Source organism: Narcine bancroftii, chromosome 1 (genome assembly GCF_036971445.1).
Source record: "Narcine bancroftii isolate sNarBan1 chromosome 1, sNarBan1.hap1, whole genome shotgun sequence".
NCBI lineage: Eukaryota > Metazoa > Chordata > Chondrichthyes > Torpediniformes > Narcinidae > Narcine > Narcine bancroftii.
The window spans coordinates 115195103-115217790 of NC_091469.1; the positions used below are offsets into that span (position 1 = coordinate 115195103).

Consider the following 22688-nt stretch of genomic DNA (forward strand, 5'->3'; position numbering starts at 1 on the left):
ATTCCTGAACCTGGTGGTACGAATCTTGTGGCACCTCTACTGCTTTCCTGATGGCAGGTGCGAGAACAGAACATGTTCTTGATGGTATAGATCCTTGATGATTGCTGCTGCTGCTCTCCGAAGGCAGCATTCCATGTAGATTTTCTTGACAGTGGGGAGAGTTTTGCCTGTGATGTACTGGGCTGTGTCCACTATCTTTTACAGCAGTGGTTCTCAAACCTTTTCTTTCCACTCCCATATCATTTTAAGTGGTATGCCAATTTTCCCCTGCAGCCGCTGCAACCGTATCTGCCTGTCCCGCATCGGACTTGTCAGCCACAAACGAGCCTGCAGCTGACGTGGACTTTTACCCCCTCCATAAATCTTCGTCCGCGAAGCCAAGCCAAAGAAGAAAGAATCTGTGACATACCACTTTAAGTGGTATGCCGTAGGTGGTCTGTGACATACCACTTTAAGTGGTATGCCATAAGTGCTCTGCGACATTCCACTTTAAGTGGTATGCCATAGGTGCTCTGTGACATATCACTTTTAGTAAAGGATTGCTTAAGGTGGTATGTGGGTGGAAAGAAAAAGGTTGAAAACCACTGTTTTAGTCATACCTAATTGACTCATTGTGTGCATGGTTTCATAACTCCAAAGGAAATGGGTCAATGACAATTTTTCTCAAGCAAAATATTTCAGTAATAATTGGGTCTAAAGCAGGGATTCTCAACCTTTTTTCCTCACTCACATACCACAAAGCAATCCCTTACTAATCATAGAGCACCATGGCATAGGGATTACTTACATACCACTTACAGTGGTATGTGAGTGGAAAGAAAAAGGTTGAGAACCACTGTTTTACAGGGCTTCCCACTCCGAGGTATTGGTGGCTCCATACCACACCATGATGCAGTCTGCCAGCACAATTCCCATGCTCCATTGTAAGCATTTTTGCCTACATCAGGTTATTTATTGAACAGAGAGAGAACGTTTGCCGTTCATATCACTATCTCTGACTCCTACCTACTGAAATGCTACTCTCTGCTTTTGCCATTTTAAACCTTTGTCATTTGTTTGCAAATTTAAATTAATTTTAAAAAAATTATATGTGCATATACAACTCGTATTTAAATCATCCCTAATTTTTTTGAGTTCCTTTAGTTTCCTCTGTGGGGCAAGGAGCTTCAGAATCCTGTCCTCTAAATTCTCAAACAAATCTTTCAGTGAACTTTTATTACAGTTAGTTCATATTGCACTCCCTTACTTCTGCACCTCTGTTTCCTTGTCCCCATTCACTTCACTCAGCCAATAGAAACTGATCATTTTGAAACTAACATCTGCCTTGTGAATTTTCTGCCAAAATAATTCCTTCTGTTCCTTCAGAATGTTCCTAAAAAATTAAATCACCCATTTGTTTTTCACCCAAATAATGCTCCCTGTTTTGCTCATTAGTGAATTGCCACCTCAAAATACTTGAAATGACTTATTTATGAGACTTTAAACCTAGGATGCTGTCACTCTGAAGGCACATTATAAAATCATGCATCTAAATACAAGAGTGTACCTGGCCTGTTGAATTGCATCCACCCAAGTTTCACAGTCAGCCTCTTCCTCAATCCGGAGCTCCAAAGGTTTATGTCCTTCATGGCCAAAATTTACGGTAAAATAATGCTGCACAAATGGAATATTACAGGATTAATCACTTTTCCCCTTGATGGTCATGAACAGTCAGTAATAAGACTTTTTTTTAAATTTATTGAGACATACATCACAGTAACAGGCCAGTTCAGCCCACATCCATGCCACCCAATTTACCCCCAATTAACCTACACCCCCGATAATACATTTTTGAACGGTGGGAGGAAACTGGAGCTCCCAAAAAAAACCCATGCAGACATGGGGAAAAAGTATAAACTCCTTTCAGACCGTGTGGGATCCGAACCCTGGCCTGGTCCTGATCGCTGGCACTGTAAAGGCGTTGCACTAAACCGCTTCATCGACCATGCCACCGAAATGAAATTTTCCCACCAAAACAAAATTAATTAAATTGATTTTTTTTAACCAAAGCAATGCAAAGAGCAGGTTACTTTGATTTCTTACTTGGCATCAACATCAGAACAACTTTATGATTACAGTACACCATCAGTCACTGTCTTGGAAAGCAATAGGGTGGTAAGAATCCATTGAAGGAGACTTCAAAGGATTCAGTGAAGGGAGAGAAAATCTTGGACACCAAACAATTCATTCAAACATAGAAGAACAATAAAATAGATAAAAGCTTCAAAACATCCAGCATTCTTGTGAATTTAACTTGAAACTTTGTCTGGATTACCCAATCCTAAACAGTATACCAGACTATGTGGGCAACAGGACACCCCAAACTAAGTGAGTCACATTCATTTTTGCTTCATGATGTGTGGAGGAAAAATAAAAGAAATATGGAGTTAAAATACATCTGGATAACAGCAGCTCTACAGCAGTAGAGACAAGAGCAGGAAGATCATTCCACCTTCTATGAACTCTACCTCTTTGCCCAACACTGAAGTGTTTTCTTATTTGACTAAAAATCCATGCAAGGCAGAAAACATGAATGGAAAAATGGTGATCTTTTCACAAGCAAGATTTATATTTAGGATATTAAATAAGGGTTATTTTAAGAACTTTTCTGTAGAAAACAGGAGTTATCTTTATTTCCAATAGCCAATGAGAAATATCACCATATTTGTCATTACTTTTTAAAATATTTTATTTTAGTTTTCACAGAACAGGGAGCTATTCATGTACATATACATACCTAAAGTCCGTATTAGTCCCAACACCCACCCACCCTACAGAGTGAATAAATTCCAAACACATATCTCGATCCCACTCATCATGGGGCATATGACCCCTATCAAGACCTGTAATGAAAAGAAATCACAATGGCAACACCATTCAAAGAAAACACTAAAAGAAAAAGAAAACTATGGACCTGAAAAGAAAATGACAGGTGCGTCATCTGAGCGAAGTCCTATTTCGGTAATCACACCTCTGGCTATACTGGGATAATTTAACCTTATCCCAATTTAAAAGGGAGGAAAAATCAATCTATCTAAGTACCAATGTCCTGCAAGTAAGGTTGCCATATTCTAACGAATGTGTCATGTTTCCTCAGTAGGTGATTTTCTCCAGGGGAATGCAACTCAGCATCTCCATATTCTATTGTGTGGCATTTAGCAGGGAATTGGACTTCCACAAAACCGTTATACACTTCCTGACCATCATCAAAACAATCTTCACAAACAAAATTTGGAATTTAGTCAGTCTAACCAGTGGTTCTAAACTTAATTATCTCATCCATCACCTCAGGTTTTCCTAATATCTTTACCCCCCCCCCCCCTTCCAATCTTCCTTTGGCCCATATCTTCAATCCCTTTTGCCCCCACAGACCTTGCATGCAGACGTCTGCACCGGCCCAGAATTTAAGTAAACTTTTTTTTTAATTTAAAAAGCCATCTTCGGCAAATAAAAACAATATACATCCCCACCCCCTTCCCCCATTCAATCCTTCCTCCTCCTCCCATCCCCTTAGACTCCCCATTCCCCTCCAGGTTCCACTAACACTCAGTTTGGCACCAATTCCCTTACCAAACCGAGGCGTGCCCATGACACCCAACTTACTCCCTCCCCTTCTATATCATCTCTGAGCTCTCCAACTATATACATCCTCAAACAACAAAATGAATTTAATAAACAATAAAATTCATTTACATTAATACATAGACCTTCATACATTCCAGCCAATAGCTCTTTCCTCTGGCTTATTGCCCCTCCTCTTGGGTGGCCTCCAGGGATTTGGTGAATCTCATCACTTCCTTTGCCTTTGTATAGAACTTTTTGCCCTCTGGGCAATAGCACTTTCACCATCGCTGGATGTAGTAGTCGATATTCCACCCCTTTGCTTCTCAGGACCCTTTACTTCGTCAAACTGTTTCTTTCATTTCAGTAACACCCCACTAATGTCTGAAAAGAAAAAATCTCGCTGTCCCTAGACACAGTTGGATCTCCCCACTCTCCCTTCCCCCCACCCCCCCCCCCCCCACCACCCCTCACCCCTTCTGTCACTGCTCAGAAAATCCTTTCCCTAAACTGGAAATTTTCAAACTTGACTAAGACTGACCAAGGCTGCTGCCCCAGACCCGGCTTGGGGGATAAAAGACCTACAGGCCCATTCTATCTTCAAATTCCCCCTACTTTGTCCTCACCCAAAACCCTGGGGATCCAATCCTTAATAAAGTTGATCAGGTCATCCCCCTCCTCCCCTTCATTTAATCCCACAATTTTAACATTTTTCCTTCTGTTGAAATTTTCAAGCATATCTAGTTTCTCCAGGATTTCCTCCCTTTCCTTATTCCAGGATCCCTCTGACCTTCCAAATGTTCCTTCCTGTCCTCCACCCTCTCTATTCTATCCTCCATACCAGCAATCCTCCCAGTTAAATCTGCCAAAGCCCTCTTTATTTCTCCCATTTCTTTCAAAAGTACCTTTAATACAGTTTTCAATCTGGCCTCCGAGGCTTTCACAATCACTTCTACCAAGGCCCTGATTCTCTCCCCAGTGAGTCTCTCTTTTCTCTCAGAGGGCTTCACCCATCACGACAACGGCCCTATCCTCCCACCGTTCTCCTCCTCTGCCTCGCCATCACTCCCCCCCACCACTGCTCACCGACCTCTCCATTGCCTCCTCCTCAACTACCTTCTCTTGTCGCCCGCCACTTCTCCTTACTTGCTGTCCACAGGCGTCCTCTTGGGTCGATCTCCCGACACTACCTGCAACGCTGCTCCCACCCACTATCGCCAGCCCTCACTCTCCCACATCTCCACTGGTCTGCCTGCTTCCGCTACTGCTGCCTCCGCTGACGCGGCCACCACCAATGCCGCCATTGCCTCCACTCTCCTCCATGATGTCCCACGGTCGCCATCACCACACTGCCCGCCCAACTCGACAATGGGCGGCTCTCCTTAGTAAGTGTGCTTCCCTCGACTTCCTCCCATGGTGGCCTTGAGTAGCCCCATCAACCTCCTCTCCACATGGTCCCGATGTCCTGGGGCTCTGCGTGACATTGCAGGCTTCTTGTCCTTCCTCCTCTGCTGGATTCTCTCTGGACTTGTTTCTATCTTTTCTTTAGTCTTCTGAGGAGCTTCTGGGATTCTGCTCCTACTCGTCATCCACCATCACGTGACCTCCCCATATTTGTTGTTACTTCATGTCGACGTTGAGTTTTCAGTGTTTCTTTGTGAGATAGAATAATATCTATAATTTCAGTAATCACTAAAAATCTACATTTTAGTTAGACTATTAAAACTTTCCCTTCATGGCCTATTAATTTGTGCTGCGAATTAGATCTCTTCCCTCAAGAATTTCAATTAGTATCTTTCCTCGTTCAAATATTATCTCAGCTTGTACACGCTTTCCTATTTAATAAAATATTAAAATTCTATATTGAATGTTATAAACACAATAAGGCTGAACCAAGGTGGTTGTGGTGCTACCATTATTCCTCCAGATTTAGTTTTCACAAACTGATTATGTTACTGTGCAAAATATATGGATTTGTAATGCATGCTGTAAATTTTAAATGGGTGCAGAGCGCGTCGAAAGAACCAAAGACTTGTTGATCCAAACCAAGGCTTGTATTAACTAAAAGACTGGAACGTATCACATGTAGGTCGACCAGTCCAGAATGACCTGGTCTGGCTAGGAGCAATCCTTTAAGACCTGCCAGTAGGTGTGGCTACGCTCTCAGCCAATCACAGTCACCCAACACTACAATCTGTACAGATACACATTGGTGATAGAATCTGTACTAACACCATGGGTCTAGAATTTTTAAAAGTAATCAGTCTCAACGAGTTAAAATAGCGCACTAAAATTATGAATTGAGAATGCTGAATTCTGAAGGTATTTTCCTCAGCAAAGTTTTCTCCTGAAAACATTGAACTTCGAAGAACTATGCCATTGATTGCTCACCGCCATTTTCCGAAGTAGTTGTTTTAATATGCGAATAGCAGTAGGATATCAACACCATTGAATCTAGCAGTCAATAACTCTCTGATTCCTGACTACAGAACTCCCATTGTGAGTTAGAACCTGCATGATCAACTTCTGAGAATTCCAGTTTGTTGGCTAAAAAACAACCTGAATTGTCCAATTGCTTAAAATAATTAATCTAAATAACAGTAAAATTGGAATCATTTAATGTTAAAGCCGTTCAATTAAAAACTAATGTGAATCTTAAGAGGGACAGTTATCCATACTTTGTATTACATTTTAGATTGCAAATATTACAAGAGATAACTGTTTTGACAACTCAGATCCATGCTAATTAGTTCAGTCTACTGTAATCCTACTTTCTACCACATTATAACCATATAACAATGACAGCATAGAAACAGGCCAACTTGGCTCTTCTAGTCCAAGCCAAACACTTTCTCCCACCTAACCCCACTGATCTACACTTAACCCGTAACCCTCTATTCCTTTCCCATCCATGTACATATCCAACTTCTCCACAAATGCTAATATCGAGCCTGCCTCCGCCACTTCGTCTGGAAGCTCATTCCACGCACCTGCCACTCTCTGAACGAGGAAGCCCCCATTATGTTTCCTCTAAACTTTTGCCCCCTAAATCTCAGCTCATGTCCTTTAATTTGTATCTCCCCCTTTCTTAAAGGAAAATACTCTGGACTTCAACTCTATCTAATACCCCTAATGATTTTAAGTACTTCAATCAAATCCCTTCTCAACCTTCTACGCTCCAAAGAATAAAGTATAACTTAATTAATCTTTCACTAGAACTTAGACCCTGTAACCCTGGCAACATTCTAGTAAATCTTCTCTCCAATTTGTTGATATCTTTCCTATACTTTGGTGACCAAAACTATACACAATACTCCAAGTTTGGCCTCACCAATGCCTTGTACATTATCCACAGTAAGAAAGATTTTCCTCAGTTATCTTTAATTTAATGTCTCCTAATTATTGACCTCTCTGCCTGAAAAAAAATTAGCCCGTTCCAATCATTTTTAAAAAGCCATTTACAATCCTATTCATTTAGATTAAACCCCACCATAGCTTCTTTTATTCCCAAGAAACTAATTCCAATCAAGTCAATCATTTCACATTGCTGAAATTCTCTAGTTTTGAATTAAACATTTATCAAAGTTCAGATTGCATTTAAATTCACAGGGACATTTCACTTCAGCATCTAGCTCCTGAGATAGTTGTCCCTTTGGCTCTTCAGCAGAAACACTACTGGCTGCACACCATATTGGAGATGTGATAAAATCGTGGGTGGTCACATAAGAGTTTGGAGAACTAGCCCTAGCTCTGTTTCTTCCACTTGAAATAAAGGAGCTGCGCATTTCAGTTTCCAGACTTCTGGGTTTTATACATTAGTACACTTAATATAAAAGGATTCAAGACTGAATCTATAAAGGATATTAACCTTGGCATACTCCCAGAGAGTCATCAAGACACCATATCCTCCCTCATCTTCTTTGATGACCAACATGTTTGCAAGCTTGGCCTTACTAAGGTTGTCATTGCTGAGTTATGCAAAATACTGCAGGGAGCCCTTTGATTTGGTTCTTATGCCAAGAATCGTGTCCTGTAGAGGTCAAGGTCACAGTGATTTTTGCAACAAGAATGTTCCAAGTACCCACATGCAGACCTCTGTCATGCCTCCCAATTTCTACTTTAAATTTAGACATATAAAACGGTCACGGACCCTTCAGGCCCACGGGTCAATTGTATTTAATTGCTGTCCAATTAAACACAATTGTCCTACAACTCCCAAAGGTTTTGAAGGGTAGGAGGAAACCCAGAGGACCTGGAGGAAACCCATACAAACTCCTTACAGACAGTGCCGGATGCAATCTGTGCTGCAGTCACCAGTCACTAATCACTAATCATGGAAATCATTTCAACTACTTTTATTTCAGTAAGGAATTGATGTCATCTTGGGTTCTGCAATTTGCAGAGTGTGGTGGGCTTCTCACAAGCACAGGCATTTGTGTACCAAAAGTGCTCCCATGAACACACAAGACAGGAAAATTACTGCCTTTCCAGAGCAGTATCTCCTCATGGTGAAATACCACGTTTCCTGGTATTAAGTGACTTTCAACCTGAGGGTGCACACTGCCCGACACCTTGATGGGATAGATATGAGGGATCAAGAATGGTTACCTACCTCCCCATAATCATCATAATACATAGAACATGACAGCACAGTACAGGCCCATTGGCCCACAATGTTGTGCCAACCTCTAAAAACTAAACCTTCCCTACCTCATAACGCTCTATCTTTCTTTCATCCATGTTCCTTTATAAGAGTTTTTAAATGCCGCAATTGCCGCACCCTCCATCAACACCCATGGCAAACCTTTCCACACACCCACTACTCTCTAAGTAAAAAACTTGCCCCTGATGTTTTCCCTAAACTTCCCCCCCCCCTCACTTTATACAGATATCCTCTTGTGTTTGCTATGCTCACCCCAGGAAAAGGCTACTGGCTGTCCTCCCTATCTATGCTTCTCATAACCTTGTAGACCTCTATAAAGTCATCTCTCATTTTCTTTGTTCCAAAGAGAAAAAGCCCAGCTCTGTTAACTAGCCACACAAGTCAGGTTCTCCAATCCAGGTAAAATCTTGGTAAATCTACTCGGGAGCCTCTCTAGAGCTTCCACATTCTTCCTATATGAGGCTACAATATTCTGAATATAATGAGTGTGGTCTAACCAGAGACTTAAGGAGCTGCAACATAACCTCTCAACTCTTCACGGTTCAAGGTTCCTTTTATTGTCACAATAATATGTAACACATATGTAACAAACATAGAACAATACAGCACTGTACAGGTCCTTCAGCCCTCGATGTTGTGCCAACCTATATATTCTTTCCAAAAAAAGTACTAAACCCTCCCTTCTCCATAGGCTTCTATTTTTCTTTCATCCATCTGTCTTAAATGCCCCAATGTTTCAGCCTCCACCCCCATCCCTGGCAAGGCATTCCAGGCACCCACAACACTGCATAAAAAAATGTGCCCCTGATGTCTCCCCTAAACTTCCCTCCCTTAACTTTGTACTTAAGTCCTCTGGTGTTTGCTGATCCTGCCGTGGGAAACAGGGGCTGGCTGTCAACCCTATCTATGCTTCTCATAACCTTGTAGACCTCTATCAGAAGACTCTATCAAGTCTTCTACACTCCAAAGATAAAAGTCCCAGCTCTGCTAAACTTGCCTCATAAGACTTGTTTCCCAATCCAGGCAACATCCTGGTAAATCTCCTCTGCACCCTCTCCAAAGCTTCCACATCTTTCCTATAATAAGGTGACCAGAACTGAACACAATACTGTAAGTGTGGTCTTACCAGAAATTTGTAGAGTTGCAACATGACCTCTCTACTCCTGAATTCAATCCCTCTATTAATGAATCCCAAAATCCCACTTAGGCCTTCTTAACTATCCTATCACCTGTGCGGTGACCTTGAGGGATCTATGGATTTGAACCCCAAGGTCCTCCATTCATCCACACACTTAAATATCCCACAATTAACCCTGTACTCAGCCTTCTGGTTTGTCCTTCCAAAATGCATCACCTTACACTTTTCTGGACTGAAATCCATCTGCTTTCAGATATACTTTAACTTTTGTCTGCCATAAAATAGAGTCACCATGGGCACTGCCTGGTGCCCCTAACAATAGGAGAAAGAAAAGAAGAAGAGAGTCCCCTCAGAGTCATTGAGTGTCTGTGGATTCGCCTTCAGTGCTCCCGCAAACTCTGCAGCCGCACAGACTCCTGATTGATTCATCGACAAACCAAGCTCCAAATCCAAACCACCAACACAAATCAGGAAGCCTCAAGCTCCCGCGGCCCTTCAGGAGCCTGTATTACCTTCAGCATCCCCTGGAAACCTTGATCCAATATCTGGTTCCCATGAACCAGTCTCCAGAAGCCCATAACCCATGTAGGTCTCCTGACCGCGTCACCCACAGCCTGTGTGGGTCCCTCTGCTTCTGAGCTCCTCAGTGGTTCGCTGCCCTAGTCACAGTTCTTTAGGGTCATCACTGTCCTTTTGGATCATCTCCTCCATTTCAACAGGGTGTTCTTCCTGTTCCTGGTGCCCTGCACTGGTCCTCTGCTCCCTGGATCCGGCAACCCCTTGTTGCAGCAACCCACATAGGCGCTGCCACCTCGTCACAGACCTCCACAGTTGCAAGATTTTACATGTAAACAACAGTGGCTCCTCCAACAAGCCATTTAATTTTAAAGCCGTAGAAAGCTGCCAGCATTAGGACCGGGGAGATGAAAACTTTAGAGAAGAACTCTGTCTCCACTTTCAACTCTCCCGGGTCCATACCAGTGGCAATGCTGCTGTAACAGCAGCTTCGGCAGCACCGCCGATTTTTTTTTTAAGAATATCCTAATCAATGAAGGATTGCATGCCATAAACGTTCTTAACTAGCCTATCAGCATTCTATGGTTTTGAACCCTAAGAATCTTCTGTTCTTCCTGACTGTTAAGAATCCTACCATTAACCATGTACTCTGCCTTCAAGTTTAACCTTCCAAAATCCATCACTTCACACTTATCCTAATTGAACTCCATCTGTTATGTTTCCCCCAACTTGGCACCTGGAGCAAAATAGATCCATCAGGCAGATGCAGCATGGATTCAGCAAAGGCAGGTCCTGTTTGAGAAATTTACTGGAGTTCTTTGAGGATTTAATGAGCGCGGTGGGAAGAGGGGAGCAGATGGATGTTGTTTACCTGGATTTCCAGAAGGCGTTTGAAAGGTGCTGCATAAAAGACTTATACAGAAGATAAGGATCCATAGAGTTGGGAGTGATGTATTAGCATGGTTAGATGCTGGAGAAACTCAGTTGAATTTCTCCAGCATTTTGAGCTTTTATTTAATTTGACCAGCTGTCTTTCTCCAGCATTTTGTGTTTTTACTTCAACCACGACGACCACAGATTTTGGTGATTTACTAACATGGATCGATGTTTGCTTAACCAACAGAAAGCACAGAGTTGGGGTACAGGGATGTTTTTCTGGTTGGCAATTGGTGGTGAGCAGGGTGCCTCAGGGGTCAGTGCTGGGCCCGGAATTATTCACGGTATAAATAAATGATCTGGAAGAAGGGACAGAGTGTAAGTTTGCTGATGACTCTAAATGGAGTGGAAAAGCAAATTGTGCAGAGGATATGGATAGGTTTAGTGAGTGGGCAAGGGTCTGGCAAATGTAAGTTTATCCACTTTGGAAGGAAAAATGGAAGATCAGAATTTAAATGGCAAATTATTGCAGCATGCTAATGTGCAGAAGGAAAGGCAGATGACCTGCACCCAGTTCATAGCTCTCCATACCCTTCCCATTCAGGTGTCTGTCCAAATTCCTCTTAAATGTTCAAATTGAGCCCGCATTCATTACTTCAGCTGGTAGCTTGTTCCAAAACACCAACCAATCTCTGTTTGAAGAAATTTCCCCAAAACATTTCCCCTTACACTCTTAACCCATGTCCCCTAGTTTGTATCTCACTTACCCTCAGTAGAAAAAGCCGATCTACATTTACTTTATTAATGCCCCTCATAATTTTAAATACCTCTATCAAATCTCTCCTCATTCTTCTACGCTCCAAGAAATAAAATCCAAACCTTTTTAAATTTCCCTTGTAACTCAGCTCCTGAAGTCCATGCAACATCCTAGTAAATCTTTCATTCTTATTGATACATTTCCTGAAGTTAGGTGAACAAAATTGCACATGATACTCTAAATTTGGCCTCACCAATGTCTTAAACAACTTTACCATAACATCCCATCTCCTGTACTCAATACTTTGATTTGTGAAGGCCAATATGCCAAAATGTTGCTTTACAAACCTATCTACCTGTGATGCCACTTTCAGGGAATTATGTATCTGTATTCCCAGGTCCCCTTTCTCTACTGCACTCTCAGTCCCCTGCCATTTACCATGTACATCCTTTCTTTATTTGTCCTTCCAAAATGCAACACCTCACACTTGTCTGCATTAAATTCCATCTGTAATTTTTCAGCCCATTTTTCCAGCTGGTCCAGATTCTTCTGCAAGCTTTGAAAATCTTCTTTGCTGTTCATAATGCCTTCAATCTTAGTGTCATCTGCAAACTTGCTGATCGAATTTACCACATTATCATCCAGATCATTGATTATGGATATCAAATAATAATGATCCCATCACTAATCCCTAAGGCACACCACTAGTCACAGCCTCCACCACCACTCTCTGGTGTCTCCCATCTAGCCATTGTTAAATGTAATTTACCACCTCACCATAAATACTGAGCATCTGAACTTTCCTGACCAACCTCCCATGTGGGACCATGTTAAAGGCCTTACTAAAATCCCTGTAAGTTACATCCACAGTCTTTCGACTATCCATAATCAGTCCTTGGCTATCCACATACCTGCACATCTGATCTCTTGGAACACCTTTCAATAATTTACCTACTACTGACATTAGGCTCACTGACCTATAATTTCCAGGGTTATGTTGGAGCCTTTTTTAAATAACAGAACAACATTAGCTACCCTCCAACTCTCCGGCATCACACCCATGGCTAAGAATATTTTAATTATATCTGCCAGAGGCCTCCAATTTCTACACTAACCTCCCTCAAGGTCTGAGGAAATATGTTGTCAGGCACTAGGGATTTATTCAACCTTATTTGCTTTAAGACAGCAAGTACCTCCACCTCTTTATCTGTATCTCACTGCTTGTTTTTCCAACTTCCCTTGACTTTGTGTAGTGGAGGCTACCTCAGTAAATATTTTTTAAGATGAAGTTGGATAGATGTTTAAATAGTAAGGGAATTAAGGAAACGGTGAAAAGGCAGGCAGGCAGGGATGATCATCAGATCAGCCCATGATCTCATTGAATGGTGGAGTAAGTTTGATGGGCCAAGATGGCCTGCTCCTATTTCTTATTTTCTTATATCCAGTTGTAACCTTCTATATTATCCAAAAAACCTCCAACTTTCGTATAACCTGCAAAGTTATCTATTTCTTCATACACTCTGCCATCACAGTAACTGATCCACACACAATCCAATACACATTACAATTTTAAAGGCTAGATGTCAAGGTCATACTCGAGAATAAGTAACAAACAACACAACACACCAGGATAATAATGGAAAATGCCCGTGGTCTCAAGGTTTGATTCTATTATCTACATCAATCCAGGAACAACCTGCAGAACAAGACAATCAGATGTGGTCTCTTCATCAATGGGTGATGCATTCTGCTTTATCTTGCTCTGCAGGACCACCTACACTAATTATCCACTATGACTAAATGAACCCCTGCTCAATTACACAAGCCACTTTCTCCAATGCTTCTGTATTTTGACATCAAGTCAAGTTTATTATCATCATATTGCACAAGTACAACCAGACAAAAGTGTTCTCCGTCCTCAGTCCAGAATATCTACACGACCAGAACTAACACACATACAAACAGACAATACATAATATTGACCAGTATTCATAGATACAAATAAATAAATATTGTTTCATGAATATGAGCGTCTCGGATGGTTAATGTGAGCAGTTCCTTTGGTCATTCAGCATTCTCAGTGCTCATGCGAAGAAGCTTTTCCTTCAGCCTGGTGGTGCTGGCTCTGATACTCCTGTATCTCTTTCCCAACAGGAGCAGCTGAAAGATGCTGTGTGCTGGGTTGAAGGGGCCCTCAGTGATTTTGTGGTACTTTTGCATAACAAAAAAATGTAAGATTACTACTGCTGCTGTAAAGAGGTGTTCAGATCACCTTGCCATGTCCTCTGTAGATACAAGTCCTCCATAGTCCATGGGGGTTATCACTCCTGGGAAAGATTACTCAGCACACCCGCTGCTAGGTTTTCAGATCAGCCTGATGGGTGCCTAACTCCACGGTGTACATCACTTCTCTTCTGCCATTTATCTCATTGATCAAGACTTGCACTGTTCTCCACGTGAATGTGGGGGCTCCTTCTCACTTTTCTGCACCCATAGAGTGTATTGCCACTGAGTAGCTGCCATAGGCATTGAGCCTTTAAGAGCTGTTGCTATTCAATGGATATTACACAGCAAGTGTCAGGAGGGGTGCAAAACTGAGTGGAGTTCCATTGGGAATTACATAGGTTTAATTTAACGCTTGTCCCCTTGTTGAACATCAAGCATATATTTTAAAAATATTTTATTTAAAATTTTCTCCATACATGCAGTAATCTAAATTAATATAGTGATACAAATTGCACAGAAACAAATCAAAAGTATTCACCACCCCTCTGAAAACCCCTCCCTCTCTAACCCCTCCCTCAAAATAATTATAGTCAATATAAAAGATATATTATAGCTATATAAATATAGAAAAAGAGAAAGAAAGAGAAAGAATTTTTCAGGCTTGCACAGAGAGATGTCGTCTAACACACAAATAAATTACAACACAGAGGAGAATCTCACAAGTCGAGAGTGACACAAAGGTTGTTATTACAAATTTAAATCTAAACGTAAGAGTATTTATTTCTCAAACTATATGTATTTTTTTCCAAATGAATACAACTTTGAATTTATACATGTCATCTTGGCATGTCTAAAAATATGTAGGCAAGGATGCCTAAATATTTAATACCAAATAACTGTAATACATTTCCTCGCCACCACTAACACTATTTCAACAAATTTAATTTGATACAATTGATAGCTTTAATTTCGGCCTTGTTCCTTCAATATTCCCTAATAAAAATAAGTTTGGATTATGCAGAAAATCAACTCCTATAACACGTTCCAAAAAATTTCACAAATCTATTCAAAAAAGCCAAGCTGAATGCAAGAAAGTTCCTACATCTTCACTATGTCTAAAGCATTGATCCAATAGATCTGATTTTATTCTATTCAATTTCTGTGATGTAAGATATAATTGATGTAAAAAATTATATAGAAATAATCTACATCTTACATTAATAGTATTGGTCATAGAATCCCTACATAAATCTGCCCATATTTTCTCATCAATTACAATATTCAGATCTGGTTCCCACCTTTGTCTAGACTTATGAACTCCTCATTTAAAAGTTTCTACTTGTAATAAGGAGTAAACCTTTTAACAATTCATTTTCTAATAAGGAGTTCTACTTCAGTACAACTAGGCAACAACATGGATGGTCCTAATTATCCCTCAAATAACAAAAATAATGAAAAACGTGTTATGAGTTACACCATATTTATTTCTCAATTGCTCAAATAACATTAATTGACCCCTTTCATAACAATCTTCAACATTTATAATCCCCTTATGAAACCAACTATTCAAAAATTGATTATCCTTTGAAAAAGATACAAGAGGATTTTGAATCAAAGGCACTTTAGGCGATATACCTCCTTTTATACCAATTTCATCATTTATTTTATTCCATATATTAATCAAAAGTTTCAATAATGGCGTATCTTTATCACCAACCATTAATTTCGATTCCTGCTTGTATATAAATTCTGCTTTTTTCTCTCCTATTTTATTCAATTCTATTTTAAACCCATGCCAATCTTTCCATTTCAAAAAAGAAAGAAAGCAAGAAACACATTTGTGTTGCTCGATAATAATTTCTTTTTAATTAGGAAGCTGTAGACCTCACAATTCATGTTAACTTCTTGAAATAAACTCTTGATATTTTACCTTTCCAGAAGTATTTCCTTACATATTTATTCAATTTTTGAAAAAAATTTGAGATATTAAAATAGATAATATTTGGGAAAGATATTGTATTCTTGGAAATATATTCATCTTAATGCAATTAACCCTTTCCACCAATGTTAGAGGTAAATGCATGGTTTTCAAATGATTGTCCGTACGGATACCTAAATACTTAATACCTTTTGGATATTTAAACTGAGTATCCCTTTGACATGGAGTATAATCACCTTCCATTAATGGGATAATTTCACTTTAATCCTAATTTATTTTATAACCCAAAGCTTTCCCATATTCTTCCAATTGAACATATAACTTTTGTAAAGATGTCTCAGGTTCAGTCAAATATATTAAAACATCATCTGCAAATAAACTAATTTTATGTTCTTCTTGATCTACCATAAATCCATTAATTTCAAAATCACTTCAAATTGCTTGAGCAAGAGGTTCCATTGCTAAAATAAACAAAGCTGGGGATAGAGGGCATCCTTGCCTACTTGATCTTGCTAATTGAAACAGTGTAGATATTTTTCTATTAGTCACTACTTTAGCTTTATGATTATTATATAATGCCCTAATCCAATTTATAAAATGCAATCCAAATCCAAATTTTTCCAACAACTTAAACAAAAAAATTCCATTCCAATCTATCAAATGCTTTTTTTGCATTTAAAGCCACTGCAACACTTAAATTAGTTCTTTTGCGGACTAAATTAATAATACTAAGTAATCTAGCTACATTTTTCCGATGATTGTCTCTTTTTACCAAAATCTTTCTGGTCCATATTTATTTAGGTAACATTTCACTCTATTTGCCAAATTTTTTGCAACAATTTTATAATCCACATTAATAATAAAATATTATTATATTATATATAAGAGAATGGTTTTAAAGGATCTCTATCCTTTTTAGGAATCATTGTAATTATTCCCATCAAAAATGATTCAGGGAGAGTATTGGTTTCCATTGCCTGATCTTATACTTGCTTAAATATTGGAATTAATTAATCTTTAAATTCTTTATAGAATTCAGGCAGAAATCCATCTTCTCCCAGAGATTTATTACTCTGTAATGAGCCCATAGCTTCCCTCACCTCTTCCTCTGTAAAAGGAACATTCAGCTCAGTCTGATCTTCCAAACTTAAACTGGGCAACATTATCTGTGATAAATAACTATCTATTTTGTTTTCATCTTTTAAAGATTCCAAGTTATATAATTTTTTTAAAAATGATTCATTTATTTCTTGAGGCTTGTAAGTAACTGCTTTATTATCCTTTATAATTGCATTAATTATTCTCAAGTATGTTCCCCCTTTAATTGACAACCCAATACTTTATGTGATCTCTCATCCAATTCATAATATCTTTGTTTTGTTCTTATAATTGCTTTCTCAGATTTATAGGTTTGCAATGTATTATACTGAAGTTTGTTGTTAATTAATTCTCTATGCTCATCTTCAGAACTCCATTTCTGAAGATTCTTTTCCAAAACTGTTATCATTTTCTCTAATTGATCAATCTCTCTCATATTCCTTTTTAATTTTAGAAGTAAAACTTATAATTTGGCCTCTTAAATATGCTTTTGAAGCATCTCATATAATAAACTTATCATTTACCAAGTGCAAATTTGTATCTGAACAACTCACAAAAATCTTTTCTTTTCAGTAATAAAAAGAATTCAATCTCCATCTATAAATCATCTTTTAATTTTGATGCATTCCCACCACTATTAATAAAGGGGAATGATCAGATAAAATCCTTGCTTTATAATCAGCTTCAAGAATCCGAGCTTGCATTTGTGCTGAAATCAAAAAGAAATCAAGTCTTAAACACGAATCATACCTACTCAAATAAAATGAATTTTAGAATTAAATGAGGAAGACACTGCATGTCCAACCCAATCTCTTTTTCATTTCACTTGTTCTTTTTCAGTTAAATGTGTTTCTTGAAAGCCACATCATCTCCCATTTACTTAATATATGTTAAGACTCTCTTTCTTTTAATTTCTTGTTTAACCTGTGACAGGTTATATTATATTATATTTTATATTATTTATAAATATGTTTTTAAAAGAGATAGATTGTGGGAGTTTAGTGTATTGAGAGAGAGAGAGAGAGAGAGAGAGAGAGAACTGAGTTCAGCAGTGGCAGCTTAGACTGAAACATGACATGCTGGCAAGCTATTGAAACCCCATTTTGAAGACAGATTGTGAGTTCTGAGTTCAACCTGTTGAAAACACTTAGTCCTTACAAGAGGAAATGGCTGGCTAGAGTGTTTCTCCTGAAATAAGGGAAACTAGAGAAACTCTGTTGTGACCTGGAAGAAGAGGTTGTCATTTGGAAAACCCATGTTGGGGCAAATTTCTTCGGCAAGACACTGAAGTATTGATCATGGGAAATCAGTTTGTGTGTGTGTGTCCAACGAGCATCAAGTCTCTCTCTGAAACCAACAAGAACCATTTAAGCACCAAAGCCTGGTGAAAATTCATAAATGTTAAATTCTGTGCAGTGTATAGGAATTGCCTGAAGGAGTGAGAAGTGAGATTGGACTATGAATCAAAGAACTTTTCTGATATTACACACACATTACATACACATGCTTAGAATTAGAAGGGGGTTAAGTTAATAGTAATAAGTTAAAGTTTGATCCTGTTTTTATATTAAAAGCACCTTCTGTTTAAGTAACCATTTGTCTTGGTGAATTTCTATTGCTGCTGTGTTTTTGGGTCCTCTGGACTCATAACAAACCCATTCACATTAAAATTTACCAACTTAATTACCTGCTCATCTTGATAAAACATAATCCATCCCCTTCATTCTCCCCACCCCCAGAAGTCTCCTATAATTCCAATAAAGATTCCATGTGCCAGTACGCATCCCCTCCAGCAATCCAGATAAAAAAATACAATTAAAAATACAAAGAATATATACTTCCATATTTATAACTATAAATGAAAACCTTCCCAGTAATTGTTGTTTAAAAATACAACACTACCTCCCTCCATTATATGGATAGTGACCAAAGTCACAAAAACACATAGCATTCAGCACTCTCCACTTCTCCCAAATCCCTTGGTACACTTAATGCATATAATCGAATTAATTAATTAACTAGCCACATTTAAAATAGCTTCCCAGAAATCAAAAAGTAAGAAGAGAATAAAAATCATTCTTATTATTTCTTCCACCTTAGAGAAAAAAAATAGTTCATCCCAACAATGATACACATCTTCTTGGAGTTGTGCTCTAGGGAGACTCTGAGCAAATTCTTCTGCTTGGGCAAAGTTGGAAAAGAATCTATTTTGGTCTCCAGACGCAAAAATCTTCAAAGTTGCAGGTTATCAAAGAACAAATTTATAACATTTATCAAATATAATTTTCTTAACTGGATTGAATTCTTTCCTTCTCTTCAATAAATCTTCACTCAGATCAAGGTAGAATAAAATTCCATCTCCTTCCCACTGTAATGGGCCTTGCTGTTCCCTTGCACCTCTCACTGCAATCTTTTCCCTGTCTTGATAAAGCAGGAATTTAATTAATATAGAATGCGATCTTTGATTTGGAAGAGCCTTGGTCTCAGAGCCCTATAGGCTCTTTCAATTTCAATTGGATTTTCAAAGTTTTGCTCTCCCAAAACTTGAAGAATCCACTTTAGAAAAAAAGGCCTCCCATTTTAATTTTATTTCTTCTGAAATTCTCCAATACATCCACTTGCTCTAAAAGTTTTTGATTCATTGTAATTAAATGAGTAGTCGCATTTTCCACACTTGATACCCTGGCTTCATTGAAACATAGAAGATAGGAGCAGGAGTAGGTCATTTGACCCTTCGAGCCTGCTCCGCCATTCAATGAGATCATGGCTGATCTTAAAGTTCAGTACCCCATCCCCGCCTTCTCTCCGTAACCTTTAATACCCTTATACTGAAGAAATATATCTAATTCCCTCTTAAATATATTTAATGAACCTGCCTCTACTGCCCTCTGTGGCAATGAATTCCACAGATTCATCACCCTCTGGGTAAAGAAATTCCTCCTCATCTCGGTCCTAATTGGTTTGCCTATTATCCTCAAACCATGACCCCGGGTTCTGGATTTTCCCATCATTGGAAACATCCCATCTGCATCCATTCTGTCCAGTCCTGCCAGAATTTTATATGTCTCTATGAGATCCCCTCTCAATCTTCTAAACTCCAGGGAGTACAGACCCAATTTGTGCAATCTTTCCTCATAAGTCATTCCTGCCATTCCAGGTATCAGCCTGGTGAATCGCCTCTGCACTCCCTCCATTGCAAGAACATCCTTCCTTAGATAAGGTGACCAAAACTGTACACAATACTCCAGGTGTGGTCTCACCAAGGCCCTATACAGCTGCAGTAAGGTATCCTTGTTCCTATACTCAAACCCTCTTGATATGAAGGCCAACATACCATTTGCCTTTTTAACCGCCTGCTGTACCTGCATGCTCGCCTTCAGAGACTGATGTACAAGTACCCCTAGGTCTCTCTGCACTTCCCCATCTCTTAATCTATTGCCATTCAAATAGTAATCTGCCATCCGGTTTGTATTACTAAAGTGGATAACCTCACATTTATCCACATTGTAGTGCATTTGCCATGTATCTGCCCAGTCCCTCAATTTATCCATATCACACTGGAGCTTCCTGACCCCCTCTTCCGTCCACACAACCCCTCCTAGCTTAGTGTCATCTGCAAATTTGGAGATATTACATCCAATCCCCTCATCCAGATCATTAATGTAAATTGTGAACAGCTGGGGTCCCAGTACAGATCCCTGTGGTACCCCACTGGTCACCACCTGCCACTCAGAAAATGAGCCATTTATCCCAACTCTCTGTCTTCTACCTGCCAGCCAGTTCTCAATCCACATCAATACATTTCCCCCAATCCCATGAGCCTTGATTTTGGAAGCCAGTCGTTTTTGCGGGACCTTATCGAAGGCCTTTTGGAAGTCCAGGTACACCACATCCACTGGCTCTCCCCCATCTATTTTACCTGTCACCATCTCAAAGAATTCCAATAGATTTGTCAAGCACGATTTACCTTTTGTAAATCCATGTTGACTCCGTCCGATCCCTTCTCTGCTAGTCATACGCTCCGCTATTACATCCTTAATAATGTATTCCATCATTTTGCCCACCACTGATGTAAGGCTCACCGGCCAGTAATTCCCCACTTTTTCTCTACCCCCCTTTTTAAACAGTGGAGTAACATTAGCCACCCTCCAATCCATGGGTACTGATCCTGAGACTATCGAGTTCTGGAAAATAATTCTTAAAGCATCTGCTATCTGAATGGCCACTTCCTTGAGTACCCTAGGATGTAGATTATCAGGCCCTTGGGATTTATCTGCCTTCAATCCCATCAATTTCCCCAAAACCATTTCCTTAGAGATACTGATTTCTTTCGGTTCCTCCCTTGCATTAGTCTCTATGTTTCCCAACATCCTTAGGAGGTTATTTGTATCCTCTCTTGTAAAAACAGAACTAAAGTAAGAATTTAATTGGTCTGCCATTTCCTTATTCCCCATTATATATTCCCCTAATTCCGACTGCAAAGGACCTACTCTGGATTTCACCAATCTTTTCCTCTTGACATATTTATAAAAAGCTTTTGCAGTCGGTTTTTATATTTGCCACAAGCTTACTTTCATAATTTATTTTTGCACTCTTGATTAATCCCTTTGTCCTCCTTTGCTGCATCTTGAACTGTTCCCAGTCTTCGGTTGCAGAACTTTTTTTGGCCAATTGATATGCTCTCTTTTTGGACCCAATGTTGTCTCTAATTTCCCTTGTTATCCACGGTTGAGTCACCTTTTTTGGTTTATTTTTATGCCAAACCGATTTGTGCAATTTCTCCATTAGATTTGTGAATGCTTTCCATTGTCGATCCACAGTCAACTCCCCCATAAACACCACCCAATCAATCTTACTCAACTCCCGTCTCATACCATCATAATTCCCTTTATTTAAATTCAGGACCTTAGTCTCGGGTTTAATTTCATCACTCTCCATGTCGAGTGAGAATTCGATCATATTGTGATCGCTCCTACCCAAAGGGCCTCGCACAACAAGATTGCTGATTAGCCCCTTATCATTGCATAATACCCAATCTAAAATGGCCTGCTCCCGAGTTGGTTCCTCGACATATTGGTCTAGATAACCGTCCCGTAAACATTCAAGGAATTCCTCCTCCTCTGTATTTTTACCAATTTGCATAGCATCCTGTATTCTTGTAAATTTCTCATCCATTTTCTCTAACCTCCATTTTATTCACAACATCTAGCACTTTATTCATTTTTTCTTTCATTTCACCTTTCAATCCTTCTTTCATCTCCCCTTTCATTACTCTAAACTGGTGCATTATAAATGTAGTTAATTCTTCTACTTAAAGTTAGAAATAATTTCTTCTTTTCTTCTCGTCCTTCTCCCATTCTTCTCCTTCCACCTATCCCCCTCTGGAGCCCAACTCTTCATCATCAGGCACTGAAGTAGAGGTTCCCGACTTCTCAGTATCTTGCTGCCCCCCTCCCATAGAAAATAGTGTAGGAGTAGGCCATTTGGCCCTTCAAGCCTACACCGCCATTCATTTTGATCATGGCTGATCATCCACTCAGTACCCTGTTCCAGCTCTCTCTCCATACCCCCTGATCCCCCTAGTCACAAGTACTAAATCTAACTCTCTCTTAAGTATAGCTATGGAACCGGCCTCAATCACTTCCTGCGGCAGAGAATTCCATAAATTCACTACCCTCCGAGTGAAAAAATTCTTCCTCATCTCAGTCCTAAAGGACTTCCCCTTTATCCTTAAACTGTGACCCCTGGTTCTAGACTTGCTCAACATTGGGAACAATCTTCCTGCATCTAGCCTGTCAAATCCCTTAAGAATTTTGAACGTTTCTATTAAATCTCCTCTTAATCATCTAAACTCCAGCGAGTACAAGCCCAGTCG

At 39.5% G+C, this 22688-nt stretch overlaps 1 protein-coding gene across 2 annotated transcripts in view; it reads right to left on the reverse strand.

The window, feature by feature from the left end:
* Positions 1–22688, reverse strand: part of rasgrf2b (Ras protein-specific guanine nucleotide-releasing factor 2b) — a 243633-nt gene that overhangs the window by 210823 nt on the left and 10122 nt on the right. For both annotated transcript variants that reach the window (XM_069936440.1, XM_069936436.1), the window contains exon 2: positions 1547–1653. In XM_069936440.1, the coding sequence (XP_069792541.1) occupies positions 1547–1653 (107 nt within the window). The remainder of the gene's footprint in view (positions 1–1546; positions 1654–22688) is intronic.